The sequence below is a fragment of the Impatiens glandulifera genome, chromosome 2, assembly GCF_907164915.1.
Source record: "Impatiens glandulifera chromosome 2, dImpGla2.1, whole genome shotgun sequence".
In the NCBI taxonomy this organism is placed as follows: Eukaryota; Viridiplantae; Streptophyta; class Magnoliopsida; order Ericales; family Balsaminaceae; genus Impatiens; species Impatiens glandulifera.
The window spans coordinates 65,511,104-65,532,857 of NC_061863.1; the positions used below are offsets into that span (position 1 = coordinate 65,511,104).

General features: G+C 31.9%; 4 protein-coding genes across 4 annotated transcripts; all 4 read left to right on the forward strand.

The window, feature by feature from the left end:
* Positions 1–849, forward strand: LOC124925239. Its single transcript, XM_047465208.1, has one exon. It carries the CDS (start codon positions 1–3, stop codon positions 847–849), a length of 849 nt encoding a protein of 282 aa, XP_047321164.1.
* A 6,574-nt stretch (positions 850–7,423) lies between these two features.
* LOC124926820 (DDT domain-containing protein PTM-like) lies at positions 7,424–15,352 on the forward strand. The gene is made up of 9 exons (XM_047467129.1): positions 7,424–9,231; positions 9,306–9,911; positions 10,038–10,860; positions 11,779–12,070; positions 12,150–12,274; positions 12,735–13,192; positions 13,380–13,408; positions 13,721–14,380; positions 14,574–15,352. Exons 1-9 carry the CDS (start codon positions 7,700–7,702, stop codon positions 15,047–15,049), a joined length of 5,001 nt encoding a protein of 1,666 aa, XP_047323085.1. The 5' UTR covers positions 7,424–7,699; the 3' UTR covers positions 15,050–15,352.
* A 1,031-nt stretch (positions 15,353–16,383) lies between these two features.
* On the forward strand, positions 16,384–19,025 carry LOC124927676. Its single transcript, XM_047468132.1, has 7 exons — positions 16,384–16,522; positions 16,653–16,730; positions 16,807–16,876; positions 17,981–18,071; positions 18,152–18,213; positions 18,362–18,703; positions 18,788–19,025. The coding sequence occupies exons 2-7, from the start codon at positions 16,683–16,685 to the stop codon at positions 18,976–18,978; spliced, it is 804 nt and encodes a 267-aa protein (XP_047324088.1). The 5' UTR covers positions 16,384–16,522; positions 16,653–16,682; the 3' UTR covers positions 18,979–19,025.
* Positions 19,026–19,935: 910 nt separating this feature from the next.
* LOC124926862 (ubiquitin-conjugating enzyme E2 20-like) lies at positions 19,936–21,542 on the forward strand. The gene is made up of 7 exons (XM_047467170.1): positions 19,936–20,003; positions 20,097–20,343; positions 20,539–20,566; positions 20,682–20,909; positions 21,011–21,074; positions 21,170–21,229; positions 21,314–21,542. The coding sequence occupies exons 2-7, from the start codon at positions 20,228–20,230 to the stop codon at positions 21,361–21,363; spliced, it is 546 nt and encodes a 181-aa protein (XP_047323126.1). The 5' UTR covers positions 19,936–20,003; positions 20,097–20,227; the 3' UTR covers positions 21,364–21,542.
* The last annotated feature ends 212 nt before the right edge of the window (positions 21,543–21,754 follow it).

The following is a 21,754-nucleotide window of genomic DNA, read 5'->3' on the forward strand; positions in this document are numbered from 1 at the left end:
ATGGAAGAAAACGCTCCCCCCGCCGAAGTCCATGATCGTGAAGAAGAAGAAGATGAAGATGATGCGCTATCTCTCTCCGATCTTCCTATGATGAGTAATGATCCATTAATCGACGAAGTTAATCCTTCAACCTGCAGAAAAATCCTTCCGCGCCGATCATCGTCTGAACCGGCCGACTTTTTCGAGTTCTTACACACAGAAGATTCAAATTCAACCATGATGTCGCACGCAGAAGACATCTTCTTCTGCGGCAAGCTTGTACCATTCGATCCGTATCATGAACATGATCACTTGAAGAAACGGCAAAGCTTCTACCGACGAAGATCCGAATCACTTCCGGATCCAATCATAAACAAACCTAGAGTCAGAGGAGGTGTTAGAACAACAGAGATTAGAACAGAGGAAGAGGTGATTCCTCTGATTCGCCGTAAGAAATTGAGAAGGAATTTCAGTTCGTTATCATCATCGGAGAAATCATCATCGTTGATTATTCGTAGTAATAACTCGTCGACTAAGAGTAAGAGCTCGGTTAAATCGGAGATTTCAACAAGGAGTTCGATAAATTCTTCGACGTCGAAGCCAATTACTACTACATCGAGATGGTTGTTTCTGATATTTGGATTTGTGAAACCCTTGCCGGAGATGGAACTGAGTGACATTAAGAGCCGGCAAGTCCGGCGTGGTCCGACTTCAATATTTCCTCATTTTGTCGACGGGAAGAGAAAGAGAGCGGCGGAGGGAAAGCGGAGAAGCTCGTCTTCTTCGTCATGGGGATTGCTCAGTGTGTTGAGTTGCAGAAACCATGCCAGCGTTGCTGTAACGACGCCGTTTGGCTGCCTTCCTTCCTAAAATTTAAACTTATATTCTCTATCATTCCAGTTTGCTTTTACTTTTTAACATTAAGTAAATATACTTATAAACTAATTAGTTAAACTAAACAGCACTATTAATTACTCTTTCAGTTGGTTGAGGTAAACTTATTTTAATTTAAGATGTTTTTAAGTGAAAATTGAATATTGAGATATTAGTTGGGTGAGTGTTTAATTATGAGAATCTTATAGCCCCACTGAAAAAAATATCTAAAAATTTGATATAGCTAGCAAAGTACAAAAATTGAGAAAATTTAATTAATATATATTTTTAATGGATAAAGTTGAAAATGGTTGCTTTAACTATTTATTTTATAAATTTGAAAATGAATTGTGACAAATTAAGAAATGATTGTATATATTGGGTAGAGGAGGAAATAAATGATAGTAATGTAAATCACGAGGGACCCAAGAATGACATAAATATATATGGGGTAGAAAGAATGAAATAATAATAATACTAATAATAATAAAGGCATGCATCCATATTTCATTCAGTTTTTGAAATGGTTGTGTTTATCAGTTTGCTCAAATTTAGTGGATTCTTTCTTTCTTTCATCTATTATGATCCACCCAGTCCAGATGCCTTAGCTATCTAGCTAGGTTGCGTTTGTTTTTATATTTATATATATTGGTAGTGTATAAATATTATTATTAATAAAAATAATAATAATAATAATGGGTAATGGTAATTGGAATGGAATGAGAATAATAAATAATAATAATGTTGTTTGTGAATTGTGAGCATGCACGTTTTGTCTGAAAAAACCTAGCTATCTAATAAGTAATAATAATATTATTTGAAAACTGAAAAGTGGTGGGATCCGTCTCCTTATCATGTAATCTTCATGGCCAAGTGAAACTCCATTATTTTTTTTTTTCTATCTCTTTTGTTTTTCAAGAGTATAATCGATTACATTTTACCAACAACCACAACACACAGACCATGAGTATATATGCATTTCCTTATTTAAAAAAAAAAATACTCAAATAATATAAATCCATGTAACCCTCTTAGAGCCTGTTTGATCTTTTTTTTTTTTAAGTAAAATATTTCAGATTAAAAGAAAAACTAGTTTCATGTTTGTTTTTTTAATTTATTTACTAAATATTCATAGAATTTAATAAATTAAAATTATATATATATAATAGTTAAATAAAAAATATTTTGATTAATGAATTAAGTGAATTGGTAGTTTAAAATAAAGATAAATAAGATGTGATGTAATTTTATTTTAGATCCTAGCTAGAAATTAAGATACACAATCTCTTAGGTTTTCTAAGTTTTTACAAAAGAAAAATAAAATCAATTATATTTTTTTCTTTCAAATGTCAAATAATTCAATTAAAATATTTTTGCTTTATATTATTAAATTCTATAAGTATTTTTGTAAAATAATTTAAAAGGCTATTTTTTTTTTTATTAAAAACATAAAATTATAAGTTTTAAAAAAGACAGAATTTTATCTTTAAAAATCCTACATCAAACAGTTAATTAAAAGGTTCTTCACTTAAAAGCTAACTTTAGCTTTATAAAAAAGAAAAATGAAAAGAAATATGGGGCATCGAATTAGAGAGCTTAAATATGTTAAACTGACGTGGATGATGATATTTATTCCTTTATTTTTGGATAGAAATATTACTTTCAAAATATCTCCAAAAGATTGCAGCTCCTACGTCATTTATACTATCCAATAATACTTTCTTTATTTTTTACATATATTTTTTTGTAACTATTTTTTGAAAGATTAATGAAAAACTCGAGCAGATAGATTAACTAAAACAAAATAAATATATATCACCTTTGAAGTCTAGTGTCTTATTTATGTCACTTAACAAAGTTGAAGGACCTGTTTATCCTTTTTTTAATCTAAGCCAGTCAGTCAACTCATAAATTGCTTACTGCTCCGAACGTGCCTTTTGCCCAAGCCTAAGGCTTGTTTGGTTTATAATAGGTGATTCGGGAGGAGTTTTAATTATTTTTTAATTTAGAGACAAACTCTATCATATTAATCATTACATTTATCTTTATTTTACTATTAATAAATTAAATGAAAAATACTTTAAAAAAAACAAAAAATCATAACTACCAGTCTACCATACTTGGATTATTAATCCAAACATATATTAACCATTAATGATGATTAAGTAATTAGTACCGGTAAATAATTAACCTTAATGGTTGGATCAAATTATAAATCTAACTTTTATAAAAAAAAAATATATTATTTAAAATGTTACATGTGTATCTTAATTCTTAACCCTAAATCTTAGATTAGATTAGAAGCCGAATAATGAGATAAGATTGTGCCCGACAAAATAGTTAATTTGGAAAGACTGATGGAAAATTATAAAGTAGTTGGAAAAGAGGATTGTTAACCTTGCAAATTTATACAGAGTTTGGTTTAAAATTTGGAATTATTCAATTTATGTAAATTTGTGAGTATATATATATATAGAGAGAAATGATAATAAGAGTTAATGGAAAGATGAGTCAGCACGGGCATGGCATTCATTTGAAATGGGGAGAAGGTATATATATATATATAGCTTCAAGATCACGATGGATGAAATGAATTTAGCATGCAATTTGTAATCTATACAAATTGATAATTTCTTGCATGCCATTTAAAGTAAAAATCACAACCAAATAGATCAATTCCTCTAATAATAGAGTAGTAACATTTTCTCCTTAATCTATACAAAACATCACACAATTTTCTCAAAAAAATATCACAATTTACCATTTTGTATCTTAGAGTCAATTGTTTGATGTTAGTTATTTGAGAGATTTTATAAAATAAAATAAAAACTGTGATGAAAAAAATATATGTATGAGTATTTAATTATTGAATTACTATAAAAAAAAATTTAATTTAAAATTTAAAATTTTAAAAATTAACTATATTTATTATGTGTAATTTTAAATGACTCAGTACCTATTTCCTTGGAAAGATATTTGGAAATTAAAAATTTCATAAATTTTTTTTTTTTTTGAAAGTTATCAATTGAGTCTTAATATATATCAAACTAAAAAAATGATTTTATCTCGTTAATCGATGCAACATTTGTTTGAAGAGTGAAAAATGTATTAATCATAATTCTTCATTTTGATATTGCCAAGAGAATGTGAGATATTATACGGAAACTCCTTCATTTTCAATGAGATACACCAATAAATGTCGTCGACTACTGGGTCAAATAGATTGAATGAAGTTTTAGCAATAACATCGCGGACGACTGTAAATCAATTTTCTTAATCATGTGATGAACGATCTGAAAATAAATAAATAGAAGAGTCTTCGAATGAAAAAGTTATGAGTCCGATCTTCTCAAATGATTCATGTTAACGCGTTCGTTTCAATCCTAAAAAGGAGGCTAGTACGGAATGATATTTTTTCGATTGTAGTGACATTTAAAATTCTTACGTTATCTTCTTATTTATGTTTTATTTTTTCGCTCCACCTTTATAATGTTTAAACGCATCTTAGGTTCTTTTCAATAAAAGTTTACCTCTTTTAAAAAAATATTTAAAATTTATAAAATAAAGTAAGAGTATTATAATTTTTAAAACAAGTGATTTGATAGAAACAAAATTTCTATAAAAAAAAATTGGTGGAATCCCAAAACCTCATATCAAACAAGCTCTTAAATTTTTTATATTAACATGAATATAGTCAAATTACAGAAAATCAGACACCTTTTCTATTCTACTTATCAATTTATTCATCTCAATTATTATAGACAGCTTATTTAAAATGAAAGTAACAGGAATCCCACTTAAAACTTAGTTAGTTTTTTAAATAGATAATAAAAGTCTCTCTCATTCAATTATCATCAAATATCTAATCAAAAAGAAAAAGTAAAAAAATATCAAAATTTTGCCTTATCTAAAATGATTTTGTTTGGTCTGATTCCTGAACCTAAAATAAAGATTGATGTATCATAGGCAAAAGTTAAAGAAAAAAAAGAAAAAAAAAAAGTAAGAAAGATGGATGGACTCAATCCAAAGTTTTACAAATAGATTCATAATCAAGGCCCATATATTGGAAGAAGTTAAGAAGCAAGGCCCATCAAACGAACTAATACAATTATGTCCTATATTATTTATTAAGTCCACTTGATTATATATTTTATCATTTCATTTAAAGTCAATTCAAAGTGGACCAAAATTATAAGATGGACCTCATTTTAATTCCAATCTATTAAATCGTTTAAAAACACTATATTAAAAAAATAAGATATAAAAGAGAATCCACTACACCATAAACTATAAATACCACTATTTCTTTTTATAATAATTATTTTATGTTTAATTTATTTGATTTGACATTTATTTTTTATTTAACTCAATAAACAATGTTAATTTAATTATATCTAGTTTGGTAGAAATATCTAAAATATGAAATATAAATAGATAAAGATGTAGATGGAAGTTAACCGTTACCGCCACAACTATGCATGATAGAGCATAAATGGAATTCATTTAATGGCAATTTTAAAGGCTATCTTCAAGGACTATTTTCCCATTATATTATGGAAAAATAGAAAAATAAAACTATAGACATTTAGGCACATTACTCATAAATGACATGAAAAAATTAAAATATTTGCCTCTTCTTCCGTAATGCTCTCAGCATGATAAATTAGCCCCTACTCAGTATTACATTGTTCTTCCTTTCGTCTTACTAGCAATTTTATTTTAAATAAAAATGATAAAATAGTAAACACTAACCATATAAGTTGGCATTGATCTACCTTTTTTTTCTTAAGACCTTATAACATTTCATTGTTTTCTTCTCCATGTTATTTAAAACATGTTATTTAAAAGTCAAATAATTTATTATGGAGTATAAAATAGGGATGACAATATGTACGAATGCCTGTACTCGTGGATACCTGATAGTCGGACTCAAGTATTTTAAACCGGATTTAGGGACCCAATAGTCAAATTCATGTATTTTAAATTGGGTTTAGAGAGGGAGAGAATGAGAATGTAACCGATTGGGAATAGAGAGTATGCGAAACTCAAACTCTATATCCTACTATATTAATATTAAAATTAAATTATTTTTATTAAAATTTAATGGGTGACTTTTCAAATGCTTCATCATTACAAATATATCATAAATATATCATTTAATTTGGTTTTATCACACTCCATTCTAAACATCGTCATAAATGCACTACACTCCAACTATAAAAAAAAAATTATATTCCCCAAAAAATATTTCTCTACATAAATGTTCAACTTAAGTAACAAAATATTAATTCTTTCCCATCTTTCTTCATATTTAATCTTTATTTTTTCTTTTCAATTTTCATTATATTTTTTCTCCATACTAATTTATCTTCTTCAAGATCTACAATAATAAGTACGTAAATAAGTAATATTTTTATTGGTAACATTTTGATATTATTAATTTTAAAATTATTTATTAAAATTGTGTTTTTTTTTTCTCTAATTTTTATAATCTTATAAGTTTTTAATCGGGTAATAGGATACCCATCGGGAATCGGGTATCCGAAGAATCGAGAATGTGATAGGAGTAGAGATACCTGTTGGGTTGTTGGGTTCGGGGTTGGAGTCGGGTAGTGAAATAAAATCGAGTTCGGGAATAAGTAATTCACTACCCGTCGGGTAAGGTACCCGTTGTCATCCTTAGTATGAACGTATTATTAATTTTATTATTTTGTTAACTTAAATCAAATAATTATTCAAACATTATAAATTTTAATGAAAACAAAAATCGTAATTTGATAGAATAAATATCCAATACTTTTATTTTATTTTAAAAAAATATATAAAAAAATAAAATTGTTTGAGCACAATAGTAAAAACATGATATGAATAGAAAATAAAATAAAATAAAATAAAAAACTAAAAACTAAAAAATGAATGTTATTTCAGAAATCTTAAATTTTTAGATTACATATATTATCTAAATATTTATTATTTCTCACCCTAAATGATTTTAGTTATTAATAGAATAATAATTTGAATAAAATTTTAAGTTTATATATATATATATATATATATATATATATATATATATATATATATATTATAAAACATTAGGAATTCAATATAAATCCTCAAAATAACTATACAAAATAGAGGATGACCCTGTCTATGTATCAAAAATGAAAAGCCGAAATCCTCAAATGGAAAGCAAAATTTAGTATAATCTATTTAAATAATATAAAATATATATCAGTTTTATTGTATAATTTTTGAAATGAGTATTTATATCTGTAGATAAATATTTATATATTAATATAAATAATAATTTGTAATATACATATAATAATAATATTTTTTACAAATTTTAAATTTATATTTTATAAAATTGAAGTGCACCAAATTGTATTGTTTTTTTACTTACATATATATAGAAGAAATGATTTAATTTGAAGAAAATAGAAATGGATTAATATTTGAAATATAAAAGAGATTGATTGGATTTTACAAGTATGAATCCATTTGGGCAGTCAAATTTGGTCAGCTTCGATCTCTACTTTACTTTCTAATAAGAAAGAAAGACAACCAATTCTAGAGAGAGAAAGAGAAAGAGAAGACTCACGCTGTTTGCTGCTGCTGCGGCTTCCACCTTCCTTACATATCGGCAGTTACAAAATGCAATCTTAGAGAGAGAAAACTTGATTTTGGAATTGGAAGGATATCCTCTCTCCTCCTTCTCTACAGGGATCATTTCATTTGTGGGAGAGAGAGAGAGAAAGAGAAGGCGGGGGGGAAGGTCTTTATGCTCAGATCAAATCAGTCTTCAGCGATCTTTTCTTCTATCTTCAAGCCCTAGCTTTTGGGAGAAATGGAGTTCGTTGGTAGAATGTTGAAGAAGCAGTTCGTAGGGCGGCCTATTGCTGTTACAGGAGTTGTAAACTTGTACGATCAGTCAACTGGTCTCTTCGATGTTTCATATGAAGATGGCTGCACGGAGCAATTGAACTTATCCGAGGTTACATCGCTTACGGGACAAATGTTACTGAATGATCAATCTGCTTCTGGCGAGATTACCAAGAAAAAAAGCAAGGTAGGTCGGAAACCTAAGAAACGTCGTCGCCTTCAGGTTCTGAATCCTGATTCAGGTAAGAGTTCTGATACTTTGATTAGCAGTAGTTGTAAGGAGGAGGATGGTGAGAGCTCTGCTGTGAAACAAAAAGGGTTTTTGGAAAATCTTGGAAATGAATGTTTGAATGATAATTCTTCTGCTGATCGGGATTTGGTATGTGTTAGATATCATATGGATGGTTCAGATAATGGTTTTAATATGAATAATAATGGCTTGGATTTGAATGCTGCTTTGGATTTGAACAATGATCAAAATATGCAGCTCAAGTTTGATTGTGGAGGTGAGGTAAAAAGAAATGGTTGCATTGACCTCAACCTGGATGCGAGCTGTGACGATGAGGAAAGTGTAAGAGAAGATGATGCTGGAGTTTCTGCCATGCTAGTCCAGGGAAACAAACTTTGTTTTGATTTGAATTTGGGCTTGGATGAGGAAACTAAAAATTTAGATGTTTTTGAGAATGAAGGAATAGAAGATAGTAAAGAAAACGATAAAGTAGTTTGTTTGGAAGCTAATGGAGTAAATCATTCTCAGATAGACATATGCAGGTCCCCTGAGCATCTAGTGGAAGATTCATTAACGGGGTTGACTGGAAATACTCAAAGGGAAAGTACTGCTTCAAGCCCAGGACTTAAAGGATCCGTTTCTCCTGCAAATTTCGAAACCAAGGTTTTTTTGTCTCCAGAGGTGCTGATGAAGGAGGCATTTTCCGACACTGGGACTCCAATAGATTCCTCTTTGCAAGCTGATTCATTGAACGATTCCCAAAGAACCAGAGGAAGGAGGAGGAAGCGGTATGATAAAGCAAACCCTCCGGCAGCAACTGTTTTGCGGAGAAGTAGTCGTAAACTTGCTACCACTCTTTCTGCCCAAAATCACATTTCAAGTGGGGCAATTACCCTCGCGGATAGTGAAGTGAAATTATCTATCTTGACGAGCGTAGAAGAGGATGGGAAACCTGAAACTTCTGATCATGAAGAATCTGAAGACTGTGGTGGTGTTTCTACAAAACCTCAGTTACCTCCATCTTCAAAAAAGTTAAATCTAGATGAAATGCCTTTATTTGATTTGTTCTCAATCTATGCCTTTTTGAGGTCATTTAGCACACTATTGTTTTTGAGTCCCTTCGAGTTTGAGGGATTAGTGTTGGCAGTAAAATCCAAGACCCCTAACCTACTAATTGATTCAATTCATGTTTCTCTGCTTCAAACTCTAAGGAAACATTTGGAGCTCCTTTCAAGTGAAAATTCGCTTTCTGCTTCAAATTGTCTCAGGTGATACTTTTTTCCTTCTTTTCCCTTTATATAAAATAGGTTATTTGGATATTCATAAATTTTCTTCAATATAGGAGTCTCAACTGGGATCTATTGGACTTAGTCACATGGCCTATTTTTATGGCCGAGTACTTGCTAATGCATGTCTCTGCAGTGAATCCTGGCTATGATATTCGTGAGTTGAAGCTTTTTGAAAATGAATACTACAAACAACCAGATCGAGTGAAGATTGAGATACTTCGGTGTCTATGTGATGATGCGATGGAAGCAGAAAGCATAATATCCGAGCTTAACAAAAGAGCCCTGCTTATTGATTCTAACATGGATGGTGAACGCAAATTGAAAGTTGAACGTTCTAAGAGGCAGAGGATTGATGTTTCTGGAAATTCGTACTTGAGTGAGGAAGTTGATGAAACAGAAGATCAGAACAGTGACGAATGCTGCCTTTGTAAGATGGATGGAAGCTTAATATGCTGTGATGGTTGTCCCGCAGCATATCATTTGAAATGCTTAGGAGTTGCTAACAGTGATCTACCAGAAGGTGATTGGTATTGTCCTGAGTGCTTGATTGACAAAAGGAACCCTTGGGCAAAATTAGGAAAATCAATTCGTGGGGCAGAATTCTTAGGCATCGATCCTCATGGTCGGAAGTATTATAGCAGTTGTGGCTTCCTGTTGGTGTAAGTTTCCCTCAATCCATAGTAACATGTCTGTGGGTAGGCCTGTCCATTCCCCAAAGCAAAAACAGAAGTTATTTTGATGATTGCCTTGGATATGTTATTCTTATAATCTTTTGTGTTTTACAGGTGTGATCCAAACGGTGTTGAACCTACAGATCGTTATTATGACCAAAACGATATTATTCTTGTCATACATGTACTAAAGAAATTAAAGAGGCCTTACAATGAGATTATGCATGCTATCGCTAAGGAGTGGAACATTAACATTGGCTCCATTGGATCTATCCAGCCATATAATTTTCAAAATTCAGAGGCGGATGGTTCTTTGGGATCTATGGCTTTAGTTGGCAAGGAGGGTAGGGAAATCCAATCTATAAATTGCAATGACAAATCGGACCTGATTGATACAAGAAATGGTGGTAGGTTACAAGATCAGTTGGGACCAGGCTATGTGAACTTCTATAGTTTTGCTTTTAGTGTCTCATCGGTTTTGGAAGAGTTAACACATAAAAAATCTTCAGATAAAGCTGGTGAGGCATCTCTAAAATCGATAGAGGACATCATTTCGGCCCAGTTAAAGACCATATCTAAAAAATCTAACAAGTTTAACTGGCCAAATATTCAGAATTTAAGTGTTGGTGCTAGGAAAGAAAAGTGTGGCTGGTGCGTCTCTTGCAGATCTCCTGATTATGGTGGAGACTGTTTCTTTAACCTGAATGATTCTGGCCCATCTTTGGAAAACTTTACCTGTGAGGCAGTTGGTCTTTGTTCTAAACAGCTTGGAGGGAAAGGACATTTAGCTGATGTAGCGTGCTATATTCTCTGCATGGAAGATCGTTTGCGTGGGCTCCTATCAGGTCCGTGGTCAAAGCCACATTATAGCAGTTTATGGCGTCAAAGTCTCCTAAAGTCAACCAGCATGGCTGATATAAAACATTTATTTCTTATGGTTAGTTTTTCTCCCTCTATAACCTCTATCATTGGATCATGCCTACTGCAAGTGTTCTTTTCAATTTCCTAAGAGTGTTAGTAATAGCCAAAAAACATGGAACATATTTGATACATCACCAAATTATAATAGATAGAATTGACATAAAGCCATTCATGAAAAGATAGAATTTCCCAGAGGACTAGATGAAGAGAAACCGAACTATTCAAGTTCATTCAATAATAGTTCGACATACCATTACACATATTAAATTTACTTATAACACTAACTAGCAACTACTAATGAGTTCCTCTCCCTTCATTATTTAGAGGGGGAAACCACATTACAATACAGGCTGCCTAACATAAACTGTATGTATATTAAATAGATACTTAGTATTTCGTTGTTAGTTATAAGTGGTTAAAAGTAGTTGGAGGTCGTTATGTTGGTAGTTACTAGTTAAATGGTTAGTTATATTCAGTTATCAATCCAGTACTTTAAATATTATGCATCTATCATGCAATATATATGTTGAATGAACTTGAATAGTTCGGTTTCTCTTCTCATCTAGGCCTTTGGACTGTTCTTTGGAATGTATTCTCTTGGTAAGAAAATAGTTCATAGTGAAATATGAAGAAGCAACCCTCAAAAGTCAAAGCTCATGCATATTACAAATAGGATTCGGACTAGGTGGTACTGAAGGTGGCTACATATGAGCTGTCAAATTTGGTGCCACAACTTTTCATCATGTCACTGCAGTGTTAAAAAATCTATTAAATTCCATAATTTAGAGCATATTTGCAGTCAGTTTGCACATTTGAAGCTCATCTAGGAAATCCATGTTTACTTTCTTTATGCTTTACCTTAGGGTTTGTTTGAGTTTAGAGACTAATTGTAATCTCTTGTTATTAATTGACTATGACGCTGGTAATTATGCAGTTAGAGCTTAATTTGCACCATCGGGCACTTTCAGCAGAGTGGCTGAAACAAGTTGATACTGTTTCAACATTGGGTTCTGCTTGTCATATTGTGATCAACACAGCACGTGCATCTTCAAAACATGGGATTATCAGAAAAAGAGGACAGCCTTCACATGTGGAAACTACTAAAATTTCCTTAAATGCTTCTGGTGGCTTGTGTTTACTTTGGTGGAGAGGTGGTAGTGTGTCACGTCATTTGTTTAATTGGAAGGTTTTGCCCCGCTCCATGGCGTCTAAGGCTGCTCGGCAAGGTCAGAAATAGTCTGTGTTACATCTTTTTCAACTGTGTCTATCATCAATCCTTGTTTGTCTAATGTTTAATTTCTGCAGGTGGTTGTACAAGGATACCTGATGTATCATGTTCCGATGGTCCTGAATTTTCGAAGAGAATCAAACGTGTTGCTTGGAAAGCTTCCGTAGAGTCATCGAGAAGTGTGGAACATCTGGCTCTCCAGGTATGTTCTCTTCGTGCTGGGTCTTAGGTACATGTGGCATATGTTTCTGGATCTCGATCTGAATTCGGACCAAGATGATGAGAAATCATCATTTTTTTTACTGCCAGACTAAGTTCTCCAAACGTGATTTCATATGCATCCAAATATAGATTAAGTTTTGTTTCCAAATATGATCTCAGAGGGATCCATATCCAGATGAGATATCTTACAAAAAAATGTGTTTCCAAATGGGGCCAAGATTAGGTGTATTGACCTTGCACTTCCATTTTGTTGTCTAATCAGAATGTTCATGGGTTTAAAGTTAAAACAGCCATTCATTTATTCGGTGACCTACTTTTGTTGCATATTTTATACTTTTATTTTTATTTGAAAATGGTCATGAAGGCTAAAACTCACAACCCTTTTTTTTCATTTTGTATACTGCAATTTAGTAACTTCATGTGTTCCAAATGTTAAACAGGTTAGAGAGCTTGATGCAAACATCAAATGGGATGAGATTGAGAACACCTGTCTTCTCTCAAAGGCGGATCACCTCAGAAAATCAATAAGGCCATTCAAGAAAGTTATAGTTCGTCGGAAGTGCTTAGAAGGAAATGTGGCGAAGTATCTGCTTGATTTTGGAAAGAGAAGAATTATACCTGAGATTGTTCGAAGTCATGGTGTCATTGTTAAAGAATCATCAAGTGATAGAAAGAAATATTGGCTTGAAGAATCACATGTTCCTCTGCATCTGCTGAAAAATTTTGAAGAGAAAAGAATCACCCGCAAGTCCAATGATATTAGTTCAAGAGAACATCGGGATTTTGCTGGAATAGGAAATAAGCAGCGGAGGAAGGATATATTCTCATATCTTTCTTCTAAGGCAGAGAGGTCTGGGAAATATCAGTGTGGCCAATGTAGCAAAGAGGTTCTAATGAGGTACAAAATGATGATTGCTTGCTCTCACAATGAAATCTAACTGGTCTTGTCATTTATTCTACTTATTGTTTGATGTATAAATGTCTTTTATTTATAAGTGATGTATGTATAGTAGACTTGAGATCAATTTACGTTTCTCTCCCTACGAAATCTTACTCTTTATCTGGTTGGTTCTTTTCCTTGGCAGGGAAGCTGTGAGCTGCCAGCAGTGCAAAGGTACGAGTTATTTGATTAGAAATAAATACAAAGACCATAATATATTATTTTTAAGCTACTTTTGTAGTGAATATTTGCCAATACTTTTGCCCTTGAAGGCTTGAATGCAGAAAAAACTTTTTAAAACTAAATCTGTTGATACTTTTAGCTTATCGTTGCAATGACATAATTGATTAAAACCGTTATAAATTCCTGTCATTTGGTTATGAAACCACTGCATCTCAAGGTCAAATTGGATTTCTGTGTGAAGATCATTCATGTTTTCATGTAATAATTAGATATACACGTTCTCTGTGTTTGCTTTTCATATAGGCTTCTTCCATATGAAGCACGCGGGGATATCTGATGGAGCCTATGCTGCCAAGTGCAACTTTACCTGTAAGAAATGCAATAAGCAGGCAGGAAATGGTAAAAAAGACATTGTTGGCAAAAAGAAGACCTCCAAAGTCAATAAAATGTTGAAATCTCGTAAAAAGAAACATGTTGTAGTTGTGTCTCTTAGACGTTCTTCTAGGATTAAAACTGTGACAGAGCAAAATAAGAAGAAGTTTGGCGGACGGAAGAGAGGAAGACCACCAAAATCCAAGAAAGCGACTTCAACAGAGAAACAGGATAGTGGACGAAAGAGAGGAAGGCCACCGAAATCCAAGGAAGTGACACCAACAATTAAACATGATAATGGAGGACGGAAGAGAGGAAGACCTCCAAAATCCAATAAAGTGACAACGACAGAGAAACAGAAAGCTAGTTGCAAGGGGAAAAGGACACGGTTCTCACGTATTTATTGGATTAACGGTCTTAAGTTGTCTGAAGTAAAAGATGACGAACGGGTTACAAACTTCAGGAGCAAGAAGCTTCTTATCCCTTCTGGATGTACAATTCCAATCCCAAACCCAAACCCAAACTGTGGCCTTTGTGGGGAACCAGAATTCACATCTTCATTGAATTATCTAGCTTGCGAAGCATGTGGAGGTAAGATTTCTTGTTTTCTTGAATTTTGTGTCTTTCTATTGGAGTAACTGGCGGGAGTTACCAGTATTAGAGCTTGTTTGATGGAAAAGTATATTATTTAGGTTAAATGACTAAAATATCATTTGTATTTGGTATCATTTTTATAAAAAAGAAGTGAGGGTAATTTGGTATTTTTGTATATGTACGTGTACAGATTGGTTTCATGGGGATGCATTTGGACTTGATGAAGATAACATTGGCAGTGTTATTGGTTTCAAGTGCCACAAGTGCCGAAACACTGAGCCTGTTGTTTGTCCCCATCTGGACAACGATGCATCAGCAGCAGTCAAACTCAGTGAGAATGAGCAACAGAAGTCAGCAGCAGAAGAAGAGGAAACGCCAGCATGCAAACTCAGTGAGAATGAGCAACAGAAGTCAGCAACTGCAGCAGCAGAAGAAGAAACGCGCAGTCTTCTTCCTTGTGTGAATGGTTTTAGTCATGAGGAGGAGCAGTTATCGGAAGCTGCTACAGACAAAGGGACATTAGAAGAATTGGGAACAACATATGGCTTACAGGAAACTACTACTACTACTACTAATGGTGTTTCTATTGACTGCCTACCGCCACCTGCTAAATCTGATTTTAATGGTTCTACAGACGCCGAAATGGATGAAAAACTTAGCGATTAATTCTGAAAGTTATAGGCTCCAAGTTAAAATAGGAAAATGTAGGTTAATTTTTCTTCCATGTACAATGTCAGTTGATAATCATCCCATATCAATTTTCTGATTTTATTTGATTGGAAGTAGCAGTTAGTCAGTCAGTCAATGGATTCCTTCATACTAAAGATTCTCATTGAAGTAGGAATTTGATCTTTTTTTTTTTCTTTTTTTTTATTCTAACAGTCCCTTATTTTCATGTACAAAAGCTACTTATAGTTTGAGTTACAGAGGATTCAGCATGTTTTTATTTTATATGTTGTGTAATTTAGTGAATTTTTGTGCTTAATTACTAAGTTTAGTTTGAGGAAGTTAATCTCTTCCAAATTTATGGTTATATTGTCATGATACTTGCCAACATTACCCGAGTAAGGATATGTTTGGAAAAAATCAACCCATCAAAAAGATTACCAATTGATATGGTTCAATCCTGTTTGGGAAGCCATTGAACTTGTTTGATGTAGGGTTATTTGAAAATAATAAGGATGTTGTTTGGAAAATATATTGATTATTAAAAATGAATTATTTTAACTAATTAATTAAAATACTTTTTTTTTTATGTAATTTGAGTTAAAAAAATGATTATGACATCACAATTGCTATGGTTCAACCTCTATAGGAAGTCCACTGGCTTGTTTGATGTATTCTTTTATCAAAACTCTATATCTTGATTATAAATAAAGCTAGCAAGATATTGTGTAGGTTTGATAAATTTTTAGATGTCTTTCTCTTATACATCAAATCATTAATATTTCTAATTTTGTGGACTAGTTTAATAAAAACATCAAACACAATTAAGTAAGAAAAAACTATTATAATAACAAAATCTTAGGGTTTGAATTATTAGGGTTATTTCCAAATAATATGAGCTATTTGAAAAATATATATATGTACTTGGAAATAATTTGAGTTATTTGAGAAGTATATTGAAACTAGTTGTTCATAGAGAACTCTCTTATATGTATTTTTTATTTTTTTTAATAATTTTATGTAACTCTCATGATAATTATTTCTTTATAATATTTTTTTTTAAATATATTTATTTAATTTTAGGGAAATCGCAACTCGCATTATAAAAAAGACTTAGCCTATCAAGGTCGCTATTTTCATAATCGCAATATGTATCATTCCTTTTAATTTTATTAGTAATGTTTTTATCGACAAATATAACGATAAGTTTTGATCCTTTAATATTATGCTATTTTAGAAAGAAAAAGAGAAAAAGTAAACAAGGCCCACTTCTCGGGCTTAGTATTATTTGAATAGTTTTCTAACTCTTTTAGAGAGAGAGAGAGAGAGGCCATTCACGACGTCGTCACGGCTAGAATTCCATTTCCCGCCCCTCCTTGCATTCGATTCGGAATAATCAGAACTCTGGAGATTGGATCTTAATATTTTCTTCTTCTTCTTTTCGCCTGATCTACCAATATCATCTACATCTAGGTTAGGTTTACTTTCATTTTTCTTCTCTTCTTTTGCTGTGCTTACACTGACTTAGGGTTTCATAATTCTAGCTGCTGGATCTTTTGTTTTCATGCTTAAACTTACTCAGTTATGCATTATTTATTTTCAGTTTCCTTTCTTTGTTCTCCGCCTCCAATCTATGGAAGCTCTTTATTCCAAGCTTTACGATAAATACTCCAAACTTAAGGTACTAATAATCTTTTTATGTTAATCCTCTCCTGTCTTTTGTTTGTTGCTAATTTTCATTTTTCTTTTGATGCCAGGTGAAAAAGGAGTGCGAAATAGAAAAGATCGTCCGTGATCAAGATGTTAAATTTATGAAATATATATCTGGTATTTACTCTTTATCTATCTATCTATCTATCTGGCTCATCATCTACAGTCTTACAAATTTCTTTTTCTGTTTAACATTGAAGCTTCCTTTCTTCATATTAATATTTGAGATCCTACTGGAAATGCTTTATGAGTTATAACAGAGGGTTTTATCTTACTTCCAGAGTAGTGTGCACATAGCTTGTGCGATAAACATTTACTACTCCTTTGTCAAAAGAGTGTTCTGTTCCCCTGCTAGAGAGCAAGACAACTTATATCTCATATTAACATGTGAGAAATATAACAAAAAGTAGTTTAAAGCTATATATAGATGCACACATTTTTCTTCTATGCATTCAGTTGCTAACTTTATTATATAATATCTAAGGATTAACTCTCTGCAATTGAATAATGAATTCATACAAACAATTAATTAATTTTATTCAGAAATCTCACAGTTATGCATGTAGGTTTAGAATAGATGGTGGCTAAATGTTTTGTGGCACTGATTGCATATAAGACGCTGCAAGTATAATCAATAAGATTGTTGTTGGTTTTATTATCATGTTCAAATACAAGATTACTTGGTATGAAAATTGTCATTTACTCGAGCTTCAGGCAATGGTCTCATTTGCATCTCCCTTAGTCTTTCAACATGTTTCAACAATGATTTAAAACCTTCATTGTCTGTAATTATTGGCCTATTGCATTCTTAAAAGTAATCTATTCAATAGTATTCTGTCTGAATGCTATATGAAGTCTCTTATTCAAGATCTTTTGATGAATGTCTAAAAACTAAAACTAAAGATTTTGACCAAATTGAACAAATGATAAGTCAAGATCATGTTGTTCATTGGGAATTGAAGAGGGGAGACCCACATGGAACGAGTAATTTATTATTTTATTTCATTCTTATGTTAGAACTGGTAATTTATATTTTGAACTTGCAATCTTTTCAACTCTTCAACTAATAAAAGTTTTAACTTAAAAAGAACAAAATAGAAGAAGATTTGCTGCCCAGATTAAATTAAAATGCTCGTATACAAGTGTATCCAGTTAAACACTGTATAATTTGAACTAACAAATGTTTGCAAATGGGCTCATTCAAACCTTCTTTTTGTACAGACGGAGATGAGTTGATAGAACACTTGAGGAAAGAAAATGAAGAACTACATGCACAGGTAGTGGAATTGAGGAATGAACTTGCTTCCATTAGGTGTGACTTGTTTTCCTTCGTTCGATTGCATTCAAACGTTATAGGGAGGAGTCTGAAACATATATTGTGCTTGATTGCAGATCATCAAATGATGAGCAATATGCTGAGCATCAAAAGATTATAATGGAAGAGAATCAGAAGAGTAAGTAATATCTGTGAAAATTCTTATATTTGAATAATATTAATAGCTGTGTTTGGATGAGGGAACTTGAAATTAGAGTTCTAATTTCAATTTGATAAGAATTGACATTTAATACACTTTTGATTGAATAAATTTCATCAAATTTCAGGTAAGAAGCTTTCTGAAGAGATTGAAAAGCTGCAGAAATTTCAACTCATGGCTGTCAACAGTGCAAGCCAGGACATTGTGAACACAGAGCAATCAAATAAACGTAAAATATCTCTAGTTGAATCAGACGGTTTAACGATACATGAGACAAGTAAGCGTAGCAGGCATGATAGCATTGACCAATTGATAGAGAACGAAAATGATTTTGCTAACCAAACAACACCTTGTCATACGGAAGACAAATGCCTATTCAGAAACCTTCTTGAGTTGTTGGTTGGGATGAAATTATCCAATGTTGATCGAACAGATGAAATGAGTATGTCAGTGACTCATCAATCAAGTGGTAATTCTTCTGAACTTTGTTTGGCATATCATAATGATACTAAAAAAATGCCAATGACATCGATTTTGTTTTTGGATTTGACAGGTTACTCGTTCAGGCTGACATGGATAGATGACGAGACAGACGGAGAAGTGAAGTTATTGTACGAGGCATTATCGCTTGGAACCTTCGAGAGAGTCGCACCAGAATGGATGAGGGAAATCATAGTTTTCAGTACAAGAATGTGTCCCGTCTTCTTTGAGAGGTTATCTCGCGTTATCAAGCTCTATGTCTAATTGTCAAATATTAGAATTATGCTTCTTCTCTTTAATGTAATCTTATTAGAGGACGTTGTTATTTAACTTCAATTCAAGTTTGTATCATATTTATATTAAACAAGGATGTGTCCTTCCATATTTAAAGGTTGTGTTGACAAACAAATTTAAAATAAAAAGAAATGTCATTTTTTTATTTTTTTATTTAGTAAATTTAGCACAATCTTTGTCTTACTTTTTTACAACTAAGTTTTTTAGACACTATATTTTTTAGGTTAGCAAAGAATTAACTCGATGCCTTTTAATATTTTTTTGGTAGGATTTGGTAACACTTATTTGTCTATATAATGTTATTTTTTTTTTTAGATTTAAGAATAGTTGAAAAAACAATAAATTATTTAATTTCACATTCTCAAAATCTTGATGATATTTATGTAATTAAATATATTTCTAAAATATTACAGAACAAAAATATTTAGATTTTAATAAAATCAAATTAAATATTTGTACACTATTAAAATAAAAAATATCTAAGTTAAAAATAATATTTTAAATATATTTAAAGGAATCACATCCTTGGGACAATCAAATAATTATTCACAGAACAATGAATTGATGAATATACTAAGCTTGAAAATAAACACGGATCATATTATGTGACCACACATTAGGCTAAAAAGAAAAAGAAATAATAAATGTTTTGAATTGATTAACTCTGCATCCTTATTATATTTTGACTATTTTTATTATGTTAGTTTAATCTGAATTTGGACTATTATTTTTGTATGAGTCTAAAATAATTTAAAAAATTATATATATATATATATATAATTAAAATATCTTTATTTCCTTTATTAATATAATATAATAATAAAATAAAAAAAATCTTTTGTCTGATTTGTTCCCTTTTTAAGAACCCTAGCTAGATTGCATAGATAGAAAAAGGGGGTTGAAAAGACTAGCCGTTGAGAGGAGGAGGAGATAACGTTCGAAAAAGAAAAGGCGGTATTTTGAATTCCGATTTTAGAAAAAAGAAACGCTTCTTGGTAGGTTTCGTTTAAAATCAAGCGCTCCACACACAAAGCATCGTCTCTCTGAACTAACGAAACTTCTTCTTCTTCTTCTTCTTGTTGGGAAAGACATACATACAGACAAGGGGAGAAGAGGAAAGGAAGAAAGGAACCGTCTTCAAATTCTCTTAATAATAACTATTTCTCTCCTTCATCTTCTTCTTCCCATCGAATTTGTTTTCCGAATCAAGAAGAAAAAGATGGACTCGATCAATCGCCGACATCAAGATCAAAGCAACACTCCTGCAATTGTTGCGTCATCCAAACAGCCTCTCTCTACAGCCAAACCCGTTGATACTCAGTCCGTTCTCAAGAGGTATCTCTGCCGACACACCCACTTTATATATATTATCCCTCCTCTAGGGTTTGTTTTGTTTCTATGATTTCTCCAAAATGAATTCAACCCTTGAGACCTAGATTAAACAATATCATTTTGTTGGTCAAGATCTGATATTGTGGTCAAGATCATGACAAGTAGTTATCTTAACTTTTTTGATGTTTGAATGAACAGGTTGCAATCTGAGCTGATGGCCCTAATGGTAAGAATAATAATAATAAAGAAAATGGTTTAATTAAGAATCTTGGATCTGATAAAAATGGGTTTTTGAATAGATTGATTGATTGATTGTTTGTTTGGTTTGGTGGGTAATGAAGATGAATGGTGATCCGGACATATCTGCATTCCCAGAGGAGGACAACATATTTCTGTGGAAAGGGACGATAAAGGGAAGCAAAGAGACTGTGTTTGAAGGGACTGAATACAAGCTTACTCTCTTATTCCCAAATGAATATCCATTTAAGGCTCCAAAGGTTCAGTTCGATACACCTTGCTTCCATCCTAATGTCGATATCCATGGAAACATATGCTTGGACATCCTTCAGGTATCCTCCTAGTAATTAATACTAGTAGTAGTAGTTTTAATGTGGTGATTCTTTGTTTGTTTGTTTGTTAATAAAATGAATGGTACTGATGATGATGGCAGGATAAATGGTCATCGGCTTATGATGTTAGAACTATTCTCATCTCTATCCAGAGCCTATTGGGAGGTATAACTTATTAAACCAATACCATAAATCAAGATTTTATTTAAAACAACCTTTTTGGTGTCTTGATGATTGATTCATTGATTGATTGATTGCAGAGCCCAACACAAGTTCACCTCTGAATATTCAAGCTGCAAATCTCTGGCCCAATCAAGAAGGTATAAACAAACTCCTCCAAGTTCTTTATCTTTTTTAATATAGTTTGGTGGATTATCTTATATATTACCAATTGAATATTGCAGAATACAGGAAGATGGTAGAGAAGTTATACAAGCCTGTTGTTTCTGCTTAGAAAGTGATATGAGTGAAGAAGAAGAAGAAGATACTACCAGTCAATTTCTCTATGTGTTAGTTCTCCACAATTTCATGCAAAAAGAAGAAGAAGATATGAAATTTACCTACTCTATTATTTTAATTCAATTCTCAGCTATTTGAATATCATTCATTGTTCAATTTGGTTGGTTTTTGCTATTTTGAGTATTGTTGAGATCTTCTTTAAATCACAGAATTTACAATATACAATCCCAACTTGCAAATTCTAGCAAAACTCACTTACTATACAAGAATCGTCTAGATAAAATATTGTAAAAAGATAGTCAAAATATCATTCAAACCCGATGCTGAAAAGAAAACGTCTTCCAAATTGAAATTGAAAGTGGCATTCTACTAAAACTCAATGGCCA

What these genes read in the sequence shown, in the direction of transcription:
- LOC124925239 (XM_047465208.1), top strand. Translation starts at nt 1, where the DNA reads ATGGAAGAAAACGCTCCCCCCGCCGAAGTCCATGATCGTGAAGAAGAA.
- LOC124926820 (XM_047467129.1), top strand. Translation starts at nt 7,700, where the DNA reads ATGGAGTTCGTTGGTAGAATGTTGAAGAAGCAGTTCGTAGGGCGGCCT. An exon ending in TAAAACATTTATTTCTTATG is followed by an intron (nt 10,861 to 11,778) that starts GTTAGTTTTTCT and finishes GTAATTATGCAG; the next exon opens with TTAGAGCTTAATTTGCACCA. An exon ending in GAGCTGCCAGCAGTGCAAAG is followed by an intron (nt 13,409 to 13,720) that starts GTACGAGTTATT and finishes CTTTTCATATAG; the next exon opens with GCTTCTTCCATATGAAGCAC.
- LOC124927676 (XM_047468132.1), top strand. Translation starts at nt 16,683, where the DNA reads ATGGAAGCTCTTTATTCCAAGCTTTACGATAAATACTCCAAACTTAAG. An exon ending in ATAAATACTCCAAACTTAAG is followed by an intron (nt 16,731 to 16,806) that starts GTACTAATAATC and finishes TTTTGATGCCAG; the next exon opens with GTGAAAAAGGAGTGCGAAAT. An exon ending in ATTTATGAAATATATATCTG is followed by an intron (nt 16,877 to 17,980) that starts GTATTTACTCTT and finishes CTTTTTGTACAG; the next exon opens with ACGGAGATGAGTTGATAGAA.
- LOC124926862 (XM_047467170.1), top strand. Translation starts at nt 20,228, where the DNA reads ATGGACTCGATCAATCGCCGACATCAAGATCAAAGCAACACTCCTGCA. An exon ending in ACTCAGTCCGTTCTCAAGAG is followed by an intron (nt 20,344 to 20,538) that starts GTATCTCTGCCG and finishes TTGAATGAACAG; the next exon opens with GTTGCAATCTGAGCTGATGG. An exon ending in CTGAGCTGATGGCCCTAATG is followed by an intron (nt 20,567 to 20,681) that starts GTAAGAATAATA and finishes TGGGTAATGAAG; the next exon opens with ATGAATGGTGATCCGGACAT.